This window comes from Pituophis catenifer, unplaced genomic scaffold, assembly GCF_029215685.1.
Source record: "Pituophis catenifer annectens isolate HBS135680 unplaced genomic scaffold, rPitCat1.0.hap2 SCAF_16, whole genome shotgun sequence".
In the NCBI taxonomy this organism is placed as follows: Eukaryota; Metazoa; Chordata; class Lepidosauria; order Squamata; family Colubridae; genus Pituophis; species Pituophis catenifer.
This window is the reverse complement of record NW_027256896.1, coordinates 14,860,504-14,883,554: the sequence shown is the minus strand read 5'-3', so window position 1 is coordinate 14,883,554 and position 23,051 is coordinate 14,860,504. Positions and strand designations below refer to the sequence as shown.

The window sequence follows — 23,051 nt, the reverse complement described above, 5'->3', positions numbered from 1 at the left end:
TTCCCTGCCATTTTAATTCCAGGCTTGTCACTGGATGAGATGCTATATTTCATAACCAACTGTCTTTTTTTTTTTCTTCCTCTTCATAAATGCAGTAGCAAATTGCTTCAAGAATTGAGACAGGAAGGGGCTTGCTGTCTTGGCCTTCTTTGCGCTTCTTTGAGCTACGAAGCTGAGAAGATCTTTAAATGGATTTTTAGCAAATTTAGTTCCTCCACTAAAGATGAAGTTAAACTGCTTTATTTGTGTGCAAGTTACAAGGCATTGGAGACTGTGGGCGAGAAGAAAGCCTTTTCATCTGTAATGCAAGTAAGAATAAAATCGAAGACTGTTTTGCTTTTCATAAAAAGATTTAAGTCTCAGCTTGTGTCTAAGTAAAAGTTTGTTTGGCTAGTGACATGCAAATGAATGAGAAATTATCAGTCAATGGGAATTATTCTCTCTCTCTCTCTCTCTCTCTCTCTCTCTCTCTCTCTCTCTCTCTCTCCTCCCTCCCTCCCTCCCTCTCTCTCTCTCTCTCTGTGTGTGTGTGTGTGTGTGTGTGTGTGCATCCGTCCATCCATCCATCCATCCATCCATGTCTGTCTCTCTGTCTCTCTATCCATGTCTGTCTGTCTAGAGACATGGAATAGAGTGTATCAAAAGTACAGGCTCAAAATGAAAAAAAGGGCAGCTCATTCTAACTTTGCAAGCAGTTTTTCCGAAATCCTTGCTGCTGACAATTACAGTTTTGTTCTTCTTAGTGGATTGAATGACTTTCATGAATTATACAATAAATGCTGCATTCATCTCCCAGTTTATTTAATTGCTTTTTGGATAGTTGTAGCCATGTTTGTTTTACATGTATTTACAGAACTGTGTTTTTTTTTCTCCCTCTCTCAAAGCTCGTCATGACTAGCCTGCAGTCTATCCTAGAGAATGTGGATACCCCCGAATTGCTGTGTAAATGTGTCAAGTGCATCCTTCTTGTGTCTCGTTGTTATCCTCACATTTTCAGCACGAATTTTAGGGTAAGAGCCTTGCCTTCTCTTTATGCCTTACGGGCTCCATTATGTGTTCCAGGTGGATTAATTTTTGTGTATTGCTTTCCAAGGACACAGTTGACATATTAGTTGGGTGGCATATTGATCACACTCAAAAACCTTCTCTGACCCAGCAAGTTTCAGGTAAGCTTGAAAAATAAAATAACTTTATGAGATGCCCTGTAATGTGCTCTGATTTCCTTGTTGGGCGATCAAGAGTTATTCCTCATATATGCTTTACATCAGTTAGTGCATGCAAAGGAAATGCTGTTACTTGCAAGGTTTCAGTTAAACATTTCAGCTTATTGAAAAACAAATCTGGCTACACTAAATTTCATTTTGATCAGAATCCTACCTGCTTTTCTTCCTCCATCCCCCTTCCCTTCCCTTCCCTTCCCTTCCCTTCCCTTCCCTTCCCTTCCCTTCCCTTCCCTTCCCTTCCCTTCCCTTCCCTTCCCTTCCCTTCCCTTCCCTTCCCTTCCCTTCCTTTCCCTTCCTCTTGAATAGTTGTAATAGGTGTAACATTGATTTCTAAGGCTGTTGCCTACCAAAATCATAATTTAGGTTGTTTATACCAATATAGAGACTGTCAACTACCCTGTTTTCCCGAAAATAGGACATCCCCTCATAATAAGCCCCATCAGGCTTTTGAGTGCATATGCTAAAATAAGCCCCCCCCCCCCCCAAATAAGCCCTCCTTGAAAATATTTAAATGCATGTGCAGCCGGTCCCCGCCATTTCCTTTGGTTAGCGTTAGGGAGACAGAGATTGGAATCAGGTAAGGCAGCAAGAGCAGCCCTGTCTTGCTCCACGCGCCCCAAAATAATAAGACCTCCCTGAAAATAAGGCCAAGCACTTATTTCGGGGTTCAAAAAAATATAAGGCAGGGTCTTATTTTAGGGGAAAACACGGTAAAATGTGACTAGTATTTATTTTTTTCTGCAGTCATTCACACATGATGCATGGTTTTATTAGCTAGTGCTGGTAGTTTTGCTTGCTTAATTTTTATGCCGCTTTATTTTTTTAGATGAACCAGATGTAGCTTTAACCTGACCATGTTTTTCATTGCTCCGGCCCTTTCTACAGGATGGTTACAGAGTTTGGAACCATTTTGGGTAGCCGATCTGGCCTTTTCTACCACACTCCTGGGTCAGTTTCTAGAGGATATGGAAGCTTATGCTGAGGTAATGAGGCCATCAGTCTTGAATCGGAATAAATGCTAGGGGGAAAAGTGAGATACTTTCTAGGGAGTAACTCAGGTTCTTACCTGTGTCTCTGTTGGAAAGTTTTATGAATACTGTGAACACTGTAGCTAATTCCCTGAAGGATCTTCTTTCACTCTTAAAGGGCTCTCCTCTTGTATACCCCTTTATGTCATGTCCCAAGGCTGCTTTTCCAAAAGGCAATTTGGACTTTCTTGGATTTTTTTCCCCTTGAAAACATTTTGCTTCTCATCCAAGAAGTTTCTTCAGTTCTGAGATTCATGGATGAGAAGCAAAACATCTTCGGGGGTGGGGGGAAGTCCAGTTGCCTTTTGGAAAAGCACCTTTGGCACAATCATGCCCTGGACCAGGGGTCAGCAATCTGCGGCTCTGGAGCCTCATGCGGCTCTTTTGTGGCTCCCTGTTGCTGGTTGGTGCCACAATTTTGAGAGGACCTTCCAGTTGGTGGTGGGGGGGGAAGCACAGTGCACCAAGAGGAGAGACTATGGCAAGGGGCGGGTTTTCCGCTTGGTTCCAAAATAGGGCTTTCAGTTAGGACAGGTAGAGGAAAAAGGACACTGCGCTAGGAGGAGACTCTATGGTGGGGAAACCGGGCTTCCGGTCGGCTCCAGAATTGAACGGGGGGTTTCCGATTAGGACCTTTGTGGCTCCCAGTGTTTTCTTTTCTGTGGGAAATTGGTCCAAGTGGCTCTTTGAGTGTTTAAAGTTGCCGACCCCCGCCCTGGACGATTGAAAATCTCCATAGACCTTTTCTATCATGAATTATCTGCTGTTATGGTTGCTTTGTTCCTTAAATGTACCTGCAAGATTAATTTAAACGAGTGTTTCTCAACCATGGCAACTTGAACTTGCTGGCTGGGAATTCTGGGAGTTGAAGTCTCGGACAAAACCGAGAAACAATTCTTTGAACACACCCTTGCTAAACTCCTGCAGAATTTAAATGCATCACTAAAATCTGTAGGGGTTTTACTGACATGAAAAGAAACGTGTGTAAGCAGGGAGATTTGAAGACTAAGTATCCCTGCAATTCTGAGCACAACCTCAACGAGGACCGGCATCTTTATATATTTCTTTATGTAGGACCTCGGCCACGTCGCTTCCGGAGAGTCCGTTGATGAAGATATTCCTCCTCCTTCCGTTTCGCTGCCCAAACTGGCAGCTCTGCTTCGTGTGTTCAGCACAGTAGTGAGGAGTATTGGGGAGCGGTTCAGTCCCATCCGAGGGCCGCCGATTACTGAAGGATATGTAACCGATGTAAGTCTCTCTCAGGTGGTTGAGCAGTTTCATTGGCCAATCACGCCAAGCTAATTAAACATTAAATAATCGTGACTTCGGTGTTCCGTTTTCCGGTGTAAAAAAACTGGAAAAATGTGTTGCTTTCATCTAACACACCTCATTGTGTATACGTAGCTCTCAACATGACTTTTCAAAGTTGCAACAGACTGATCTTGGGACTACTTCTGACTGGGATGGAAAATTCCAAAGGTCCGCCCCCTTCCAAGTCACATGACTGAGCTTTGGGCCTCATTTACGATTGTTGGTAGCATCCCACAATCATGTGACCACATTTTAAGACACTTCTGCTTTTCTACACAATTACGCCCATAGTGAACCATTGGTTTCCTTAATGACCACGGCGTTTGCTTAATGACTGCCACAACAAAATCTTCTAGGGCACCTCGCTCATGAACTTTGGTATCTCTAGAAATTACCGTAATTTTCAGAGTATAAGACACACCCCCTCCCCCCCAAAAAGAGGGTGAAAATTTGGGTGTATCTTATACACCGAATGTAGCCAAAAACGTGGGGCACGGAGGTGGTGATGGTTTGTGGCAATCCCTGCAGCCTGGAACATCTGATTCGGGGTATTCCAGGAGGCCAATCCACCCACTGAATCAGGCTGCAATAATGTGCTGAAGCTGACCTGGCTGTTTGCTATTTGCTGCAAGGACGTGTCAGAGTTTGCAGCAGCAATCACATCCAGCAAGCACACACAAGTAACTGATTCTGCAGGATTCATTAACTTCTCTTTATATATAATATAACACATGAAGTAAATATACAATACCAAAAGCATGTTTTCCAACGTGGTAGTAAATACAAGCAAAAACACAAGCAGAGGAGAGGAGTTTCAGTTTTAGTTTCAGAGCAACATGCAGCTTTAGTACAGAATAGTTGAGCTAAGACACGCCCAGGCTTCTTGCTGTCTCCTTGTTGCTCTCACAGCAAATACTGTTTCAGTTTCCAAACAGCCCTCAACTCTCTCACACTGACAGAATGCTAGCCAGATGAATACCGATGGATGCTGGTAGGCAGAGGCAGAATTTTTTTTCCTTATTTTTCTCCCCAAAAACTAAGGTGCGTCTTATACTCCGGAGTGTCTTATACTCTGAAAAATATGATAAAACATCTTTATTTTGCTGGGATCAGCTTACCTTGTGAGATAGAGCTTTAGTTGCCTCTATGGTGACTTAGACATATGGTGCATATTAACAAAAAAAATAGAATATGCTTGATCAAAATACTTCAGACGGACAGCATGAGTTCAAAGGGGTGACAGTGTACTTTCACTGTAACTAAATTCTCTCTTTTTGTTTCCTCCTTCAGGTTTTGTACAGAGTAATGAGGTGTGTGACAGCCGCCAACCAGGTCTTTTTTTCTGAGGCGGTATTGACTGCTGCCAATGAGTGTGTCGGTGTCCTGCTTGGCAGTCTGGATCCCAGCATGAATATACATTGCGATATGATCATCACTTATGGATTAGATCAACTTGAAAATTGTCAGATTTGTGGTACTGATTATATCATCTCGGTGTTGAACTTATTGATGCTGGTACATACAATCCTCATAATATCTGCATTTAATGATAACAGTTTTGTTCATTTAAAAAAATGTAAGGCCACAAGTGATTAAAAAAAAAAGTAAATTGGAAACCTAAAGTTAATCCTTTGGCTTTGTTTGAGTTTTAAGGGATACATGTTTTGGCCTTAAACAAATTAGTGTTTGCTATCTATTAAAAAATCAGGATGAACAATTCCTTTAGCATGTACTGTAAATGCTGTACAAATTATGTTCTCTACATAATAAACAATATATTTTCTTACTGGACATAATAACACTAAGAAGAAGACCAGTTGGGAATATGTATTAAATATGCTTTGCTATAGTTTGATGCCAGTAATTGTTGTTGAATTACATTTCACAGCTCCTTCATAACTATTTGTAGGGCTTGTCAAGTATTTTTTAAAGAATTGGTAAGCCTAGTAGAAATCTTTTCCTGCTATTAATAAGCAGTAGAAAATAAGGGAGCAAATGAGAGGGCTGCTTTGGATTTTCCATCCAGGAAAAGTGGCATAAAACTACTAACTTTCATAGTTTTAATTCCAACTTTTCTGGACCTCATCCCATATTTAAGAGGTTCCTAAGGGGGTGTGCGTAAGTGCCTATCGTGCCTGTCACATTTTAGTTTTTACATTTAGTTCATTCAATTTTGTAATTTTTGTTTGATGAATAAATAAACACACTGGTTAAATAGGAAACAACATTTCAAACAATTCATGATCCATGTTTTAAGTCAAAGTGAAAATTTACTCACGTAATACTAAAGCCCCTTTTTGTTTTGCCTAGATCGTTGAACAAATAAATACAAAACTTCCATCATCATTTATAGAGAAATTGTTTATACCAGAATCTAAGCTTCTTACACTCCGCTACCATAAGGAAAAAGAGGTAAGCAGCAAATTAAATTTCACACCATGTGAAATGAAACCTTAGAAGATTTTGTTTTAAGAATAACCTTTACATTAAGAGAACACCTCTGTCATTTTATTCTTGCATCAGCAAATCATTCTCACCTGAGACATCACACCTAGCTATAGAGAAGGAAACTAAACTGTGGCTTGAAGTATGTCTTGAATCAGCGTGAGTTACAGGAAACGTTTAAGGGGCAGGAGCCTTCTTGACATGTTGTAATTTTTTTTTTTCAAGGTGGTTGCTGCCGCACACGCTGTATATCAAGCAGTGCTAAGCTTAAAGAACATTCCCGTTTTGGAAACAGCCTACAAGTTGATTCTGGGCGAAATGGCATGCGCCTTGAACAGCCTCCTTTGCAGCCTGCAGCTTCCCCAAGCTTGTTCGGAAATTCTCCACGATGCTTTCAAGAACCACATTTTTGAAGTGGCCAATGCAAAGTTTGTTGTCATATTTGATCTCAGTGCGCTGACTACAATTGGAAATGCCAAAAATTCGTTGATTGGGGTGAGTTATCTCTACCGTTGGGGTACGAATGATTTTTGTGTTTCCAAACTGATGTGGCTGTGGAAAACGTAAAGCAGCCTTGCACCCGTTGTGCAAAGTAAATGTACCTTTGTGGGACCTTGGAGGTCTTCTAGTCCAACCCTCTGTTCAAGCAGGAGACCCTGTACCATTTCAGACAAGTGACAGTCCTGTCTTTTCTTAAAAACCTCCAGTGATGGAGCACCCATAGCTTGTGGAGGCCAGCTGTTCCACTGGTTAATTGTCCTCACTGTTAGGAAGTTTCTCCTTAACTCCAAGTTGCTTCTCTCCTTGATTAGTTTTTATCCATTGTTTCTTGTCCTGCCCTCTGGGGCTTTGGAAAATAGCTTTGGAAAACATGTTGACCCCCCCTCTTTGTGGCAGCCCCTCAGATACTGGAGTGCTGCTATCCTGTCCCCCCAATCCTCGTTTTCTCTAGACTAGCCAAACCCAAATCCTGCAACTGTTCTTCATATGTTTTAATCTCCAGGCCTTTAATTCTAAAGTTATTTAGAACTAGTTTAGAAAGAAGTCCATTTATTTATCTTAAGCTCTGCAATAGTTAGCAGTGAATGCATGGCTCTAAAATAACTACAGGTCTTTATTCACACACAAAAAAGAAAAAGTAACTTTTATTTATTTTTAGAAGCCCTTCAGTGAGTAGGTCTTGTATTTTCTATGTACGTCTTTGTATTGGTATGTTTCCCTTTGCACTGGAAATACAGAAAAAAAATTGCCTCCGGTGCTCTCAGTGTACATGCAAAGCAACAGAACAATGATATCATCATAACACCAATAAAAGGGGGAGTAAAGAATAAATAAATACTACAGCCACATTACATAGGTAAATACACGTAGTCATTAGACAGTACTGTGAGAATTAGGTATTCAGAAGAGTGATGGTCTGAGTGAAAAAACTATCTCTGTTGTTTTGGCTTTAAAAAAAAAAAATGTGTAAACTATCCAGGTTCATCTCTGCCCCTTCCCTTATATCACAGTTTGTAAGATATTTTTCATGACTGCTCTAGCCTTTGTCTCTATTTATTATCGGAGAGGGTTTTAGAAAAATCTTAACTCTGTATTTTGTCATTTTCAACCCTAATTATGGTAGGAACATACAGTGGTACCTTGGTACTCAACTGCTTTGAAACTCGTCGATTTTGGTACTCAATGCATTTTGACACATTTTGTCCCGGTTCTCATCGTTTGTTTGGTACTCAATGCACAAGCTCTACAACTTGTCATCGGCTGCCTTGTGGCTTACTGCATTATTCCTTGTGGGGAAAATTTTGTTTGGTACTCATTGTTTTTGGTGCTCATCATGCCTCCCGGAACCAATTAACGATGACTACCGAGGTACCACTGTAATTTCAATTTATGCTTTACACTCTACCACGGCTTGTTTTTCAGATGTGGGCTCTGTCCCCGACGGTCTTCGCTTTGCTGAGCAAGAATTTGATGGTTGCCCACGGTGATATAGCCGTTCACTTTCCAGCCGTCCAGTACGCAGTGCTGTACACCCTGTATTCACACTGCACCAGGTGCGAAGGGCTTCGTTCTTTAAATAGGAAACTGTGGTACTTACATCAGTTTACAAACGATTTCGATTTTTGTTCTTCTAGTGGGAGATCCTGCTGGACTCTTAAAACAATCCTTGCTGTAGAGTAGAATTCTTTATTGGCCAGGTGTGATTGGACACACAAGGAATTTGTCTTTGGTGCATATGCTCTCAGGGTACATAAGGAGGATAAAATACATTCATCGAGAATAAAAAGATACAACACTTAGTGATAGTCAAGGTTACTAATAAGCTATCAAATCGTACTAGGAGACAAATAAAAACAATATAAATTGAAAGATACAAGCAACATGGTTATAGTCATAAGTGGGAAGAGATAGATACTAGTAAGTGAATAATAATAATAATACAGTCTTAGTAAATCATTTGAATGTTGTGGGAATTAGTTGTTAAGCAGAGTGATAGCATTCGGGAAAAAACTGTCCTTGTGTCTAGTTATTCTGGTGTGCAGTGCCGTATAGCAACGTTTTGAGGGTAGAAGTTGAAACAATTTTATGTCCAGGATGTGAGGGGTTTGTCTCTCTCCCTTCCCCCCCACCCCGTGTGTGTGTGTGTGTGTGTGTGTGTGTGTGTGTGTGTGGATATATGTAAGTTCTATTGTGCCTTCTCCAAGATCTCTCTGTTTGATAAGAGGGGCTGCACTGTAAGATCCCTTGCAAAATATAAGGATTATTTGATAAAAGGATAACCAAGGCTTTGCACATGCTGGATGGGAGAACTCATGCATTTTCTAAGAATTAAAAAGGGAAGCTTAGAATTTGCACAGGTTTTTTTTTTCTTTGTGAAGGAAATGAGATGCTTGGTTGTCAAGAATGAGCCTTTCAGGAGAGAAGGAAACACTATTGATAAGGGGGAAGGATTGATACATAGAGAGTAAGGAAGAAATAGACTAGACTCATTGTCGGGAAAATGTGGCTTGAATCAAAAACAAGAAGAATCTGCGCAAGTGACTCAAGCAAACACCCCCCCCCCCCAATTTACATGAATATAAGAGAAGCTGGGGGGGTGGAAGTAAAGCAAAATCAAACGGGCTTTTTATACAGCCTTCTTGGGGAGTTGATTTCTTGGTCTGGTCTGCAGTGGGACTATCAATGCTGCGTTCTTAGAAGGCAGCGAATGAAGATGGTCCAATAATCTTCTATGGGAATGTTGAGCTTTGGGTTTCAATAATTTTAACATTTATGAACACTGTCAGGCTATACCGCAACATGTGTTGCCTCCCCAAATATACAGTATTTAGCCGGTTGTATGACTAAAATCGAATTCTCTGTCCCTTTTCCAGGCATGACCACTTCATATCTAGCAGTCTCAGCTCCTCATCGCCTTCTTTGTTTGACGGGGCTGTCATAAGCACTGTGACCACAGCTACAAAGAAACATTTCTCTATCATTGTAAACCTTCTGGGACTTTTACTTAAAAAGGATAACCTGACCCATGATACCAGGTAACTAGTAGTTTCATCCGGTCGAAATATTGTTTTCTCTAATAAAATGACCAAAAAATAATTAATGATCAGTGCATGTGAAAAGAGGGCAGGGAAGAAACTTGATATATTTAAGGGTTGTTCCTCAGGGAGGAATTAGATTCCTGGATATTTGTAATATGTGCCTGTTTTTTCATTTAAATCTTGGGTATCGAATTTAATTCCAGAGCAGTGTTTTTCAAGGTTGGCAACTTTTAAGGTTGTGTGGACTTCAACCCCCAGAATTCCACAGCTAACATGCTTAAAGTTGTCATTTGAAACTGCCATCTTTGAAAAGCACGGCTACTCTGGAGAAAGGCATTAGATACATAGTATAAAAATTGAAGAGGATGTTTGTGTTTTTAGGAAATTGCTCATGACTTGGGCTTTGGAAGTAGCTGTTCTGATGAAGAAATCAGAGACCTACGCGCCCTTGTTCTCGCTCCCCTCCTTCCATAAGTTTTGCAAAGGACTTCTGGCAAACAGTAAGAGTTCGACTTTTCTAATTTAAAAAGGGATAAGCAAAATGTGTATCAATTTTCTTGTGAATCTGTTGTTAGAAAACTAGCAAAGGACTTGCATTTTATATTTCTTTAACTGAGAACATTTTACAGTCAACAACATAGCATAAATCACAATTCATTCATTATTTCCATTAGTTAAAGTCTTGCTAAAATATAAATTATATTCATTTGCATACAAATTTTTCTGATCTGATAAAATACATCTTACCCCTCTGCAAACTTCATGCTTTAGTTTTCCCTAGATTGGTTACAGTAAGTAACTTAAACTGAAGATATCTAGGAATTAAGATGTGTAAAAATTGAGGAAATCAAGTACAACTTCTGCCATTCATTGCTCTTAAATATGCTTTTAATATTAACAGTCATTGCTAAAAGATAAATGGATAATATCATTCTGGTGGATAATAAAACTGCCTTAATTCCAAAACGCAGCTCTCTTGGAAGATGTTAACATTTGTCTCCAAGCATGCAACAGCCTTCATGCTTTGTCATCCTCTCTCCCAGAAGATTTACTCCAGAGGTATTTAGCCCATTAACCTTTTTGTAAATTCATTGTTCTGTTCAGCTATTGTGCGAGTGCCTGCATTACTGTGTTGTTTTCACTGTTTTGTGGCACAGGTGTGTCGACGTATGCCGCGTTCAGCTGGTCCACAGTGTTGCTCGGATCAGGCAGGCATTTGGGAAGCTTTTAAAGTCTATTCCTTTGGATGTCATATTAAGGTAAGTAAGTGAGTTGCCTTGGGTGTAAATTCTTAGAATTGGTGTGTGGAAAAACAAGATCAAGTGACGTAGTCGGATCAGGGGTGAAATCCAGCAGGTTCTGACAGGTTCTGGAGAACCGGTAGCGGAAATGTTGAGTAGTTCAGAGAACTGACAAATACCACCTCTGGCTGACCCCAGAGTGGGGTGGGAATGGGGATTTTGCAGTATCCTTCCCCTGCCATGCCCACCAAGCCACACCCACAGAACCGGTAGTAAAAAAAATTGAATTCCACCACTGAGTCAGATACTTCCAGTTCTAATCTTAAAATCAGTTGCGTGCTGAATAGGGAATTCTGGGAGCTGCCAAGGTTGAGAAACACTGCCCTAGATCCTTTCCCAATCCATGGTGAGAATTTGATGGATTAGGAGATATATTCTTCAAGATGTGAGGGGTCTAATGCGCTGCGCACCGGGTCAGAGGTCTTTTTCTACCTATTCTGCATACCAAGTCGTCGGTCATATAATGTGAGGCCCATGTAAAAGCCATTTTTTTTAGTGTGTGGAGGAGGGTTTGACATTTACAGGTGACAGCTGGGAGGAAGCTTTGTGTCTGTATATTTGCCTCCCAAGTTCTCACTAAACAATTTGTATTTTTTTTCCTTGTAATTTTTAATAGCAATCATCACCATGCAGAAATCCAAGAAATCTCCCTAGCCATTCGGGGACACATGAGCAAAACTCCAAGCAACACATTTCACCCACAAGACTTTTCTGATATCATTAGTTTCATCCTGTATGGAAGTTCTCACCGAACAGGGTAAGAAGCATCTGTGAACTTCAAAGCTACAAAAAGAAAAAAAAAGAATATTATTTGGTGAGGTGGAAGAACAAGGAAAAATGGGTACATTGGCAAGAGATAGTCAGTTACTGAGAAATTATACATAATATATTGTATTAAATAACTTAGCCTCTACGAGAGGGTTTTGCTTGCGGCTGCGGATGGAAAAGAGGAACTGACACCCCGAGACATATAGATAGAATGAAAAACTGTTAATTTTATTTGATATTAAATCTGAGTAGAGCCACTGAATACTGTTGTACAGTAACAGCTGCTGTTACTGTAGATAACATTCCTCTCTTCATCTAAATGAAATATAATTCAGTTACATTGTGTTAACTTTTGCTCACCTGCCTTAACAACCAATTCTGTTTCAGGAAAGAGAGCTGGCTAGAAAGGTTATTTTATAGTTGCCAAAGATTGGACAAACACGATCAATCCAGTATTCCACGCAATTTATTGAAAACAGAGGCTGTCCTTTGGCAGTGGGCTATTTGGGAAGCAGCCCAATTTACTGTCCTTTCAAAGTTAAGAACACCCCTAGGCAGAGCTCAGGACACGTTCCAAACTATTGAAGGTAACTGAAAAGATTTATAGTATATTTTCACACTTTCTATCTGGGATGACTAGACATTTTTAAAACATGTTCATAAACAGTATGCGTGTGCGCTTCCCAAAAATTGAGGGGCATTTTGGAAATAATGTGCTTAGGTTTTTAAATTGAAACCTGCCTTAACTTAAAACGCATAATGTGAAATTGCATTTTTAAAAAGCATTCTAGTTCACTTATTGCTGAAATTTACAAAAACATTTCATTGAATTTTTTTTTCTAGACAAGGCACAGCATACATAAAATTCCTATGCATTCTAATCTGGTTATTTAAAAAATTAAAAATCCTTTTCTAATGGGATGGCAAATCAGACATAAGATTGTAGCCTTGGTTTTGTACAAACAAATTAGTGAATATTCTCATCAGAGCTCTGTGAAGGATGCACTTTTCTAGTATTTTCCTAGCTAGTTACACCTTTATCCCTATTGTTTTCTATGTGAGATAAACTCAGAATTTAAACAGTCATTATAATTACGAATCTATGGACAACTTTCGTAAACTTGTATATAAGGATGTCTTGTGCATTCAATATGATTCAGTTCAAAATGCTCAGTGTGGCCATGGGATCTTTTCTGCAATGAAGGGATTGCCTTTTTCAAGTTTGGGTAGAAATAGTTAGTCTGAAACATTGTACCCTGATCTATTCTGAATCGGCACTGCTTCCAGGTATCATTAGAAGCCTTGCGGCTCACACCTTAAATCCGGATCAAGACGTCAGCCAGTGGACTACAGCTGACAACGACGAAGGTCACAGCAGCAACCAACTGCGGCTGGTTCTGCTCCTTCAGTACTTGGAGAACTTGGAGAAACTGATGTATAATGCTTATGAAGGATGCGCCAATGCTCTTACGTCCCCACCAAAGGTAACTCCAGCACCCCCCCTCTCCTACTTACGTAGTAGCCTTAAAACATCCAGTTGCTGATCAACAGATCAGTTGTTGATCGGGGTTGTCTTCATGGTCCAAAGCTCCTTCTGAAGATAGACTCTCCACAGTTATGTTCCAGTTTGTTTGTTTTTTTGTTTTTTTACTGTTTTTACGGTGTATAGGTAAATCTTCCTGTTGTACATCTGTGAGTAAACAAGCAGTAAGTGTGATTTCTCCCTCTCCATTTACAAAGGTAATCAGGACCTTCTTCTACACAAACCGTCAGACCTGCCAAGATTGGTTAACTCGTATTCGGCTTTCCATCATGCGCGTTGGGTTATTGGCTGGACAGCCTGCCGTCACGGTCCGTCATGGTTTTGATTTGCTGACAGAAATGAAGACTAATAATATATCTCAGGTAATGACACTTCTGGGCATAATATTTCATAGTCTTCTGAATAAATCACTGGGGGAGCCAAAGGTTGCTGGCTTACTTATGTCCCATTTCCCCACCCCCATGCAGAGTAATTATGTGAGGTATCACTCAAGACGGACTTGTTATAAGAATCACAAGGACTAAAATTTGTTGCTAAGTAGTGTCCGATTCTTGGTGACCCTATGGACCATAGCACGTCAGGACCCCCCCGTCCTCCATGGTCTCCCACAGTTGCCCCAAAATTCCTGATCACTGCATCTGTCAGAGTATGAATATTCATGGACTGGAATAGATCAGCCAATGGGGACTGAATGAAGACAAAGTAACAAGGTCAGCCAATGAATAGGCAGGGTAACAGGCTCAGCCAATGAGGCTTATTTTGAAACAGAAACTGAAGTCTGAAGTCTCGGCTTGGCGTAGGCAACTGAGTCTGTGCAGAAGTTTAACTGCCCTGTATAGAGGAGGCTCTCTTTGTTTTAAGCTCTGTGCTCAGCTCTGAAATGAAACAAGCCTGGGCTTGTCTGTCTGCTGAACTGAAACTGATTTCTCTACTTGTTACCACATTGAAAGAACTCTTGTAAAATTTACTTCATCTGTTACGTATATAAAGAAGTTAATGAATCCTGCTGCATCAGTCTGCCTGTGTGTGCTTTCTAGATTTGATTTTTGCAACAAACCGATAGGATCGCTGACCTTAACTAACCATCTGATCCTCTTCCATCCTCCTTCCCCTTTTGCCTTCAATATCTTTCCCAACATCAGAGTCTTTTCCAGTGGCTATGGAAATGTCTTCGGACAGTGCTGTGGCTGAGATGTGCACTGACCCCCTAGAGTCAGACATGATGGGATTAAACTAATAGATGAAACTAACCATTTTTTGATCTCTCTGCTCCTAGGGAAATGAATTAGAAGTAACTATCATGATGGTCGTAGAAGCCCTCTGTGAACTTCATTGCCCCGAAGCCATTCAAGGTATAGCTGTCTGGTCTTCAGCTATAGTTGGCAAAAACCTCACCTGGATTAATTCTGTAGCTCAGCAGGCTGAAGGACGGTGAGTGGTTTATACAACAATGGTGAATAAATATACCGTATTTTTCAGACTATAAGATGCACCTAAATTTAGGAGAGGAAAACAAAAAAGTTTTTGGCTTCCCTTTTTTTGGTCCTTTTCCAGCTTTTTTTGGCCTGTTTGGGGGATTTTTCGGCCCATTTTCGAGGCTTTTTTCAGCCCGTTTTGGGGGCTTTTTTGGTCCATTTTTGAGGCTTGTGTTGGCCCATTTTCCTCCCAAAAAAGGGCCAAAAAAAGCCCTGAAAACGGGGCTGAAAAAAGCTTCAAAAAGTGGCTGAAAAAAAAGGTGTGAAAATGGGGCGTGCGGAGGCCAAAAAAGCAGCTGGTGGGTGGGTGGGGCTTCAGCAATATTCGGTCTATAAGACGCACAGACATTTTCACCCCCTTTTGGGAGATAAAAAAGTGCTTCTTATAGTTCGAAAAATATGGTAACTTTTTCCCCTTTTCATGTTTAGACCCTTCCATGAGGGGAAGGGAGATCAATTGGCATCGTGTGGGTTATGTTATCTTTATGGATGTGATGTCGCAGTAGGCGTCCATTTATTGGGGTGCATACTTTTCCAGAGCATCTATATAATCTAGAAGAACAGAGAGAGGTGCTCGATATCTTTTGAAGAACTGTTTTAAGATATAGTGCGCTTTGTTTGATGGGTGTCATTTATTCTCATCATAGGCTACTGTGGTTATGTGGGGCAGTATTGTAAGTACCCTGTTTCCCCCAAAATAAGACATCCCCTGATAATAAGCCCAATCGGGCTTTTGAGTGCATGGCAATAAGGCCAAGTGCTTATTTCAGGGTTCAAAAAAATAGAAGAGAGGGTCTTATTTTTGGGGAAAACATGGTACCAGCTGGGAGTAGATTTAGAACAGCAGTCTCCATAGTCATTTTATCCATCTCAATGACTATGGAGTTGAAAGAGAGAGGATTTGGACTATTATGAAATATGGAATAAAATGTACAGTTGGCTCGAAAACAGAAATCAGAACAAGATGTGTTTTAACTTAATACTGATGAAACTCAAAATGGGTAACTAAATAACATTAAATAAAGAGATGTAAATATAAACGAATATAAATATGTAGATAAGAACAATGAATATTACAATGTATGTATATATACATTGAAGTAATGTGATTATTCTACTATTGAGAAGTAAATAGAAATGATAGAATAGAGAACTACAAAAGCAAAATACGTATGTCGATACAGAATGCTGTAAAATTACCATTGACGGTATGTAATGTTCAATACGTTATGTCTTGATGTGTTTTATTTTATATATGTGTGATTGTTTTTTGTGTTGTTTTTAAAGACAAACTGTTTAATAAAAATTATTAAAAAAGAAAAAAGAACAGCGGTCTCCAAATTTACTAAGTTTAAAACTTGGGGATTTCAACTCCCAGAATTTCTCACCTGGTGTAGAATTCTGGGAGTCGAAGTCAAAAGTCGGAAAGTTGCCAAGTTTGGAGACCCCTGGTTTAGAAGCTAAGGGGTGGTGGGAAAATATAAATTTGTAGCGTTTTTCTGAATAGGAGAACAGCGATGAACAGGATGGTGGGTTCATTTACCGCTCTTTCTTTCCCTTTACTGGGAAGAGCAGCTGGAAAAGGCAAATTTGTGGGCTAAATCTGCGCTTCTGGTCTGCTCGTTGCCAAGCTATATGCGGGGCCGTTCCTGCCCAGCGAGGAATGTTCTATTATGGGATGGATTAAAGCAGCATAAGTAGTCATGGGAAGTTTTTCCTAATTCCTGCAACTGACATTCTTGAAGGTTTGAAAAGGCGGCTGTTGAGTACCAGGAGCATCTCTCTGCCATGACGGGGGTTGATTGCTGTGTCGCCGGTTTTGATAAAGCCGTCCTCAAGTTGGCCAATTTGAACAGTGGCAATAATGCCAGCCCAAAACACTCCCTAAATGGTGGGTATTAATTTTTTTTTTTTTTTTTGAGAGACTGTGTTTAGTCAGTTACTGGCAGTCTGGGACAGTCGTGAGTGTAGCATAGAAGGAAGGGTGGTATGTCTCTGTGTGCGTAGGTGGAAATACTTAGAAATGAACATGCCCATAAGTCTAAGAGTAAACTGCATGTTCCTTAAATGGAACAAGCAAGAATAAAAAGTTGGCACCTTTGACTTGGTAGGATCTTATTTTGGGGATAGTTCATGTGTGATGGTTCTCCATAGGAAGCAATAATGCAACCTCTCTTTAAGGAAGAGAAAAAAGTAGCAATGTCGTTTTCTGTACCTTTGCCCAAGAAACAAATATTGCATTGACCAAAAGTAGCCTAGGTGAGAATTGTGAGGCAGGAAAATAAAACTCTTTCCAAAGACCACAATAAATGGTCGAGCTTTCATCCCAGAAAATGAATTCCAAGGTGTGTGTCGAGAGGTAACATATTGAATTAAATAAATAAAATAAAACATTTGAAAATACTGTGTCTTAAGTTTGTGGAGGGCACTAATGGTAGACTTTGGCTTATGCAGGAGATTCGCGGAAGATGGTGCTGACTAAGGCAGGGGATTCTTCCCCTGAAGTCATCAATTACCTAGGGAACAAAGCTTGTGAGTGTTACATCTCCATCGCAGACTGGTCTTCGGTGCAGGAATGGCAGAACGCGGTGCATGACTTGAAAAAAAACAGCAGCAGCGGCTCAGTAAATTTGAAAGCAGACTTCAACTACATCAAGTAAGTTCCGCTGGCTTCTCAGCCGTGCCGTGCCACGAGGAAGTCTTTTTCAGGCAACAGATGTGCTTAGGATAGCTCATCTGTGTGACAGACAAAAGGAAACCAAGAGGAGATGATAGTTGAGGTTTTCCTGGCGAGGGCAGACTTCTGATTTTGAGCTGTAATAGTTCTGTGCCCTGCTGTTACATTTGGTTCTGCCTCCTGGTTCTCCATTACTAATTAAGATTAAAATATATATATATAGGCCAGCCTCCCAGACAGAGGTTTAAGGAGATAAGCAGTGTCCTTCTAAGTCACACCTCTGGCCCAGAGATAAAATTCGACCAGATTGGACCGGCTCGGACGAACTGGTAGGGACGATTTGAATCAGTTCACCAAACCGATAAAAATCACCCCTGGTTGGCCCTGCCCACGCCTGCCCGCTCACCTCTTCCGGCCGCTCGCTCGGCCCTTTCAGCCGCTTGATATTCCACAGAATTCAATGTTAAATGCAGCAGAGAGAATCTGAACTTTTCTCCTTCCATTCACAGTGGAGCTGCTGCAGCCTCTCCCTTTAAGGTACTTCGACCCCTGGGAGGGAGGGGACTGGGGGGGGGACCATAAAGGGAGCAGCAGCTCCGCTGTGAATGGAGGGAGAAAAGTTCGGCTTCTCTCTGCCACAGCATTCACTATGAGCCTTTCTGGTGCTCATACACACATTTTTTCCTACCGGGTTCTGTGGGCGTGGTTTGGGGGGATGTCATGTGACTGAGTGGGCATGGCCATGAGTGACATCAAGTTGGCCATGCCCACTCAGTCACAGGACCCCCCCCCCCAAACCACACCCACAGAACCGGTAGAGAAAAAATTTGAATGTCACAACTGCTCTGGCCCATTTAGTCTAGCAGCCTGCTCTCACCGTGGCCCGCAAACTGCACAAGGAAGCCTCTCAGAAGGTAGCCTTCAGAGGCAGTCCCACTACCTCTCAAGAGCCATGGTCACGGATCTCCAGGCATTAATCCAATATAGCAGCTCCTTTTTTGCCCATCTAAACTTGAAATAGTACTGTAATAGCAATAGCCCTTAGATTTATATACCGCTTCACAGTGCTTTCCAGCCCTCTCTAAGCGATTTACAGAGTCAGCCTCTTGCCCCCAACAATCTGGGTCCTCATTTTACCCACCTCGGAAGGATGGAAGTCTGAGTCAACCTGGAGCCTGGTGAGATTCGAACTGCCAAGTTGCAGGCAGACGGCAGTCAGCAGAAGCAGCCTGCAGTACTGCACTCTAACCACTGCGCCACCGCGGCTCATAATATGGACCACTTGCAAAGATTTTGCACTTTGCTCATTCTGAACGGCATACCTTGTGACCTTGCCAAAACAGATTTAACTATTTACATTTTAGGATAATCACTCCAACAAGCAATGCCCTCTGGTGTAAAATTCTGAAGGGCAAGGTTGGATGAAAGGAACAGATGAGGCCACAGAGAAAAGTAAAAGGGAAAACCCATTATTTTCCTCTCTTTCTTTTTCTAGCATGTAGACATTCAACCAACCAATCAATCAATATCTTCCCCTCTCCCAAATAGTAGCCTATCACAAAGAGAAAGACCAGTCTTTGTAGAAGTTGGAAGTGACAATTGCAGAAATAAAAGCAGAAAGCAGCTTGTTGCTGGGCTAAATTAAGAAGCGGGTTTCATTTTATCGCAGGTCCCTGAGCAGCTTTGGAGCTGGAGAACTTGCCGAATGTACAGAACAACTAGAACTGCTTCCTGGGGAGGACATCAACCTGCTTATTGGAGGGGCCAAAGAAAAAATAGGTACTCCAAATTAAAGCTTATGTTGACTCACGGGGGGTGTTCAGCTTAATTTCCACACCCATCCATTGGTGGTGGTGGCTTTATTGTGGGATTAAAACAGCCAGCCTGAAGTCGATGGATATTAGCAACTCTATATCTGCTGACGCTCGTTGTAGATATGAAGAAGCTCCTTCCAAACGTGTTGTCTCCCGATCCCAGAGAACTTCAGAAAGCCATTGAGGTTCAGCTGTTGAGAAGCTCCGTCTGTTTGGCCACGGCTGTAGGCTACCTCGACCAGGACCAGAAATGGCAGCCCATGACAGAGTGAGCATGGTGTGGTGGTCGGGATGGTCGGGATAGGTTTTATGGAAGGCTAGCAGCTCGAATAATCCTTGGGTGTGCCCGCTTGGTTTTCCAGGAACTTGACCAAGTATTTGAAGCAGACGTCCCGCATTGCTCTTGGGCCTTTACGGCTGTCCACCTTGACCATTTCTCAGTCTTTGCCCGTCCTCAGCACTCTGCAGCTGTACTGTTCGTCCGCTTTGGAAAACACGGTCTCAAGCCGACTGTCCTCCGAGGTATTTGTCTTTGCCCCTCCTGAACAGGACAGGACATCAGATACGGAGGGGTGCTATTGCTTGTGACCTGCCCTGGCCAAATGTGTGAATTTAGAAACTCCAACCTTAAAAGACCTCATTATACGATGGAGAACAAAATCCATACCAGACAAAATACTTTGAGAATAACCACCCTAGACTCTTTCAAATATTAACATGCAGCAATTAGGGTTATGGGGTTAAGATCAAAGTCCTATTCTGCAGTTACCATGTTGCTTTTCTTTTCTTTTTCTTTTTTTTTGGGGTGGTGGTGGTGGATTTTATTGTCATAACCAATCTTGCTTTTTTCCATAAAAAACATTTAAAAGATCTGTATGGTTGACCGTCTTAAATAACTCTGGGCAGGTCACAATAGCAGTAAAATCCTAACTATAATTCTAACTCTGAAAACATAATCATGAAATGATAAAAATACAACTATTACTATAATACCAGAAGTCAGCTGGCATCACCACTGACTTTTCATTAGTGTATTATCAAACACCTATGATTAATGAAGAGGTGTGCTAGCAGAGGTATGCAGCACATACTTTAAGAATGTGTCAGGATCCGTGTAGGACTGATTCTATTAGAAACTGGAGGAAAAGGTGCCTTGCAGCCCATCTACTACTCACACCCCTTTGTTTTTTACAGGATTGCCTCATTCCCTTGTTCAGCGAAGCCTTGCGTTCATGTAAGCAACATGATGTAAGGCCGTGGATGCACGCTTTAAGATACACCATGTTCCAAAATCAGTTACTGGACAAGCTGAAAGGTATAGATGCTAAACCACGTGCATTTTGATAAGGAGATCCTAGAATTGTCCCTTTGACAAAAGTGTAGCAGTTCTATTAATCTGCAGTTTGTTTCTTAGAAACTCTCATATTATCTCATGAAGGTCTGTTCTGGGAGAATCTAAAGCTATTCCTCCCTATGGTATAGTTAAACAGAATTGCAAAATCTCTCCACCTGATTATCTGCCTTAAAGTTTAAAAAGAAGGAAAGACTTACTTAACCAGGATTAGTTACTCTTGGATTTAAGAGAACCTAGAAGTTGAGATCATACTTTTAAATAAAGGGAAACACTACTTAGATCCAATGCTTGGCAATGTTACTCAAGAGGAGAGATAGATATCTTTAATCAGAATAAGAGGTGGAAGGGACCTTGGAGGTCTTCTAGTCTAACCCCCTAACTCCTGCTCAAGCAGGAGACCTTATACCATTTCAGATAGCTGCCTGTCCAGTCTTTTCTTAAAAACCTCCAGTGATGAAGCAGCCACAACTTCTGGTGGCAAGCTGTTCCACCGGTTAATTGTTAACCGTTGTCACTGTTAGGAAGTTTCTACTTAATTCCAGATTGCTTCTCTCCTTGATTAGTTTCCATCCCTTGTTTCTTATCCTGCCTTCTTGGTGCTTTGGAAAATAAATTGACACCTACCCACCCTTCTTTGTGGCAGCCCCTCTTCTCTTCTCTTTGTAATTTGTCACATCTGATTCTTTTTAGTTCACCACTTTTGGACTTCTGTGTTTTCAGAGCAGAGTATTCCAGTTAAAAGCCATTTAATGGAACTGGGGCTGACTGCTGCAAAATTTGCTAGGAAACGTGGGAACGTGGCCCTGGCGACGCGATTGCTTGCCCAGTGTAGCGAAATTCAGCTAGGGAAAACCACCACAGCCCAGGATTTAGTCCACCACTTTAAGAAGCAGCTGGCACCGATTCAGATGGACGAAAAATGGGGCCCTGAGCTTGAAATAGAAAAGACCAAACTGTTATACACAGCTGGTAAGTGATGCTTGTGTAACTTTTTCAAAAATCACTTTTCAGTACTTGTCATGTTTTCCTTAATTCATTAAATTTATATGTTGCCCATCTCACTATCTCAGGGGGTCCCAACCTTTTCTATACTCCACACCCCTAGAACGCTTCTGATATATTCTTGAACCCTTAAAAAATAATTATATGCATATACATATACACTATAACTTTGAAACTTCTAAACCCAAGTTTTCACACCCCCTGGAATATTACCTTGCACCCACGGTTGGGAACTCCTGCACTATCTGAAGCGACTGGATTTATCTGGCTTTAATGAAATTTTTAATGAAACCGATAACTTGAGAAATTAACCTATGTCTAATTTTCCACATGGGACTCAGATTACGATGAAAATTTAAATGTGAGTTTATCTAAATTCATGGTAAGAGTCAGATTGGTGTACTGATGAAGGCACCAGGCCAAAGCCAGGAGACTGTGAATTCTAGTGCTGCCTTAGGCACAAAACCAACTGGGTGACTGAGGCACTTTCTCTCAGCCCTAGGAAGGAAGCAATGGCAAACCATTTCAAAAAAACCTCGCCAAGAAAACTGCAGGGACTTGTCCAGGCAGTCTCTGAGAAGGGAAAAAAGATACAACAGTCCTTTGTTACATTGGTAGAATACCAAATGAGGATTTTAAACTCCTTTTAAGATGACTCTCAAATTCTCTTCCAAGTTGGAAAGTGGCAAGACATTTTGAGAAACGCCTCTGCATCCAATATTCTGGGTTAATGCAATGAATGTTACAGTGTTTTGGTTGTTATCAGTAATGCTTTATATCTGTCTCTTTGTGCCCCCCTGTGGGTTGTTAAGGCAACCTTCGTCTCTGAAATGTGCAGAGCTGAAATGCCAGCTTCTCGTTCTACCAATGTCTGCCACTAAAACGGCCTTCCCTGTTTTCAGGCCAGTCCACCCACGCCATGGAAATGCTGAGCTCCTGCGCCATATGCTTCTGCAAATCTGCCAAAGCTGAAAGTGCTGTGGCCAAGTCCATTCTGACCTTAGCCAAGTGGATCCAAGCCGAGTGGAAGGAAATTTCAGGACAGTTGAAACAAGTGTACCGGGCGCGACAGCAACAAAATCTTGCGGGCCTTTCCATGCTATCTAGAAACATCTATACCTTGATTGATCTGCCATCCGTTAACTCCATGGACGAAGAGTATCCAAGGATTGAAAGTGAATCCACAGGTAAAAAAGACTCAAAGCTGGGCCTTTTTTTTTGGTGCTTTGTCTACATAGGAGGTAGAGGGGACGCCGTGGCTCAGTGGCTAAGACGCTGAGCTTGTTGATCAAAAGATAGGCAGTTCAGTGGTTCAAATCCCTAGTGCCGTGTAAGGGGTGAGCTCCCCTTACTTGTCCCAGCTTCTGCCAACCTAGCAGTTCAAAAGCAGATAAAATTGCAAGTAGAAAAATTAGGGACCACCTTTGGTGGGAAGGTAACAGCGTTCCGTGCACCTTTGATATTTAGTCATGTCAGCCACATGACCACGGACGTCTTCGGACAGTGCTGGCTCTTCGGCTTAGAAACTGAGATGAGGACCGCCCCCTAGAGTCGGGAACAACTAGCACATA

At 41.5% G+C, this 23,051-nt stretch overlaps 1 protein-coding gene across 1 annotated transcript in view; it reads left to right on the top strand.

Annotated features, from left to right (window-relative positions):
- SMG1 (SMG1 nonsense mediated mRNA decay associated PI3K related kinase) overlaps positions 1–23,051 on the top strand; it is a 76,332-nt gene that overhangs the window by 11,898 nt on the left and 41,383 nt on the right. Inside the window, exons 6-31 of the mRNA XM_070955270.1 lie at positions 96–309; positions 885–1,010; positions 1,094–1,166; positions 2,109–2,206; positions 3,326–3,499; positions 4,853–5,077; positions 5,873–5,974; positions 6,233–6,502; positions 7,931–8,061; positions 9,382–9,543; positions 9,928–10,046; positions 10,518–10,605; positions 10,704–10,805; positions 11,464–11,604; positions 12,003–12,202; positions 12,903–13,099; positions 13,356–13,520; positions 14,435–14,589; positions 16,379–16,524; positions 17,088–17,289; positions 18,980–19,089; positions 19,245–19,392; positions 19,487–19,646; positions 20,319–20,439; positions 21,199–21,447; positions 22,383–22,667. Coding sequence (XP_070811371.1) covers positions 96–309; positions 885–1,010; positions 1,094–1,166; positions 2,109–2,206; positions 3,326–3,499; positions 4,853–5,077; positions 5,873–5,974; positions 6,233–6,502; positions 7,931–8,061; positions 9,382–9,543; positions 9,928–10,046; positions 10,518–10,605; positions 10,704–10,805; positions 11,464–11,604; positions 12,003–12,202; positions 12,903–13,099; positions 13,356–13,520; positions 14,435–14,589; positions 16,379–16,524; positions 17,088–17,289; positions 18,980–19,089; positions 19,245–19,392; positions 19,487–19,646; positions 20,319–20,439; positions 21,199–21,447; positions 22,383–22,667 — 4,163 coding nt within the window. The remainder of the gene's footprint in view (positions 1–95; positions 310–884; positions 1,011–1,093; positions 1,167–2,108; positions 2,207–3,325; positions 3,500–4,852; positions 5,078–5,872; positions 5,975–6,232; positions 6,503–7,930; positions 8,062–9,381; positions 9,544–9,927; positions 10,047–10,517; positions 10,606–10,703; positions 10,806–11,463; positions 11,605–12,002; positions 12,203–12,902; positions 13,100–13,355; positions 13,521–14,434; positions 14,590–16,378; positions 16,525–17,087; positions 17,290–18,979; positions 19,090–19,244; positions 19,393–19,486; positions 19,647–20,318; positions 20,440–21,198; positions 21,448–22,382; positions 22,668–23,051) is intronic.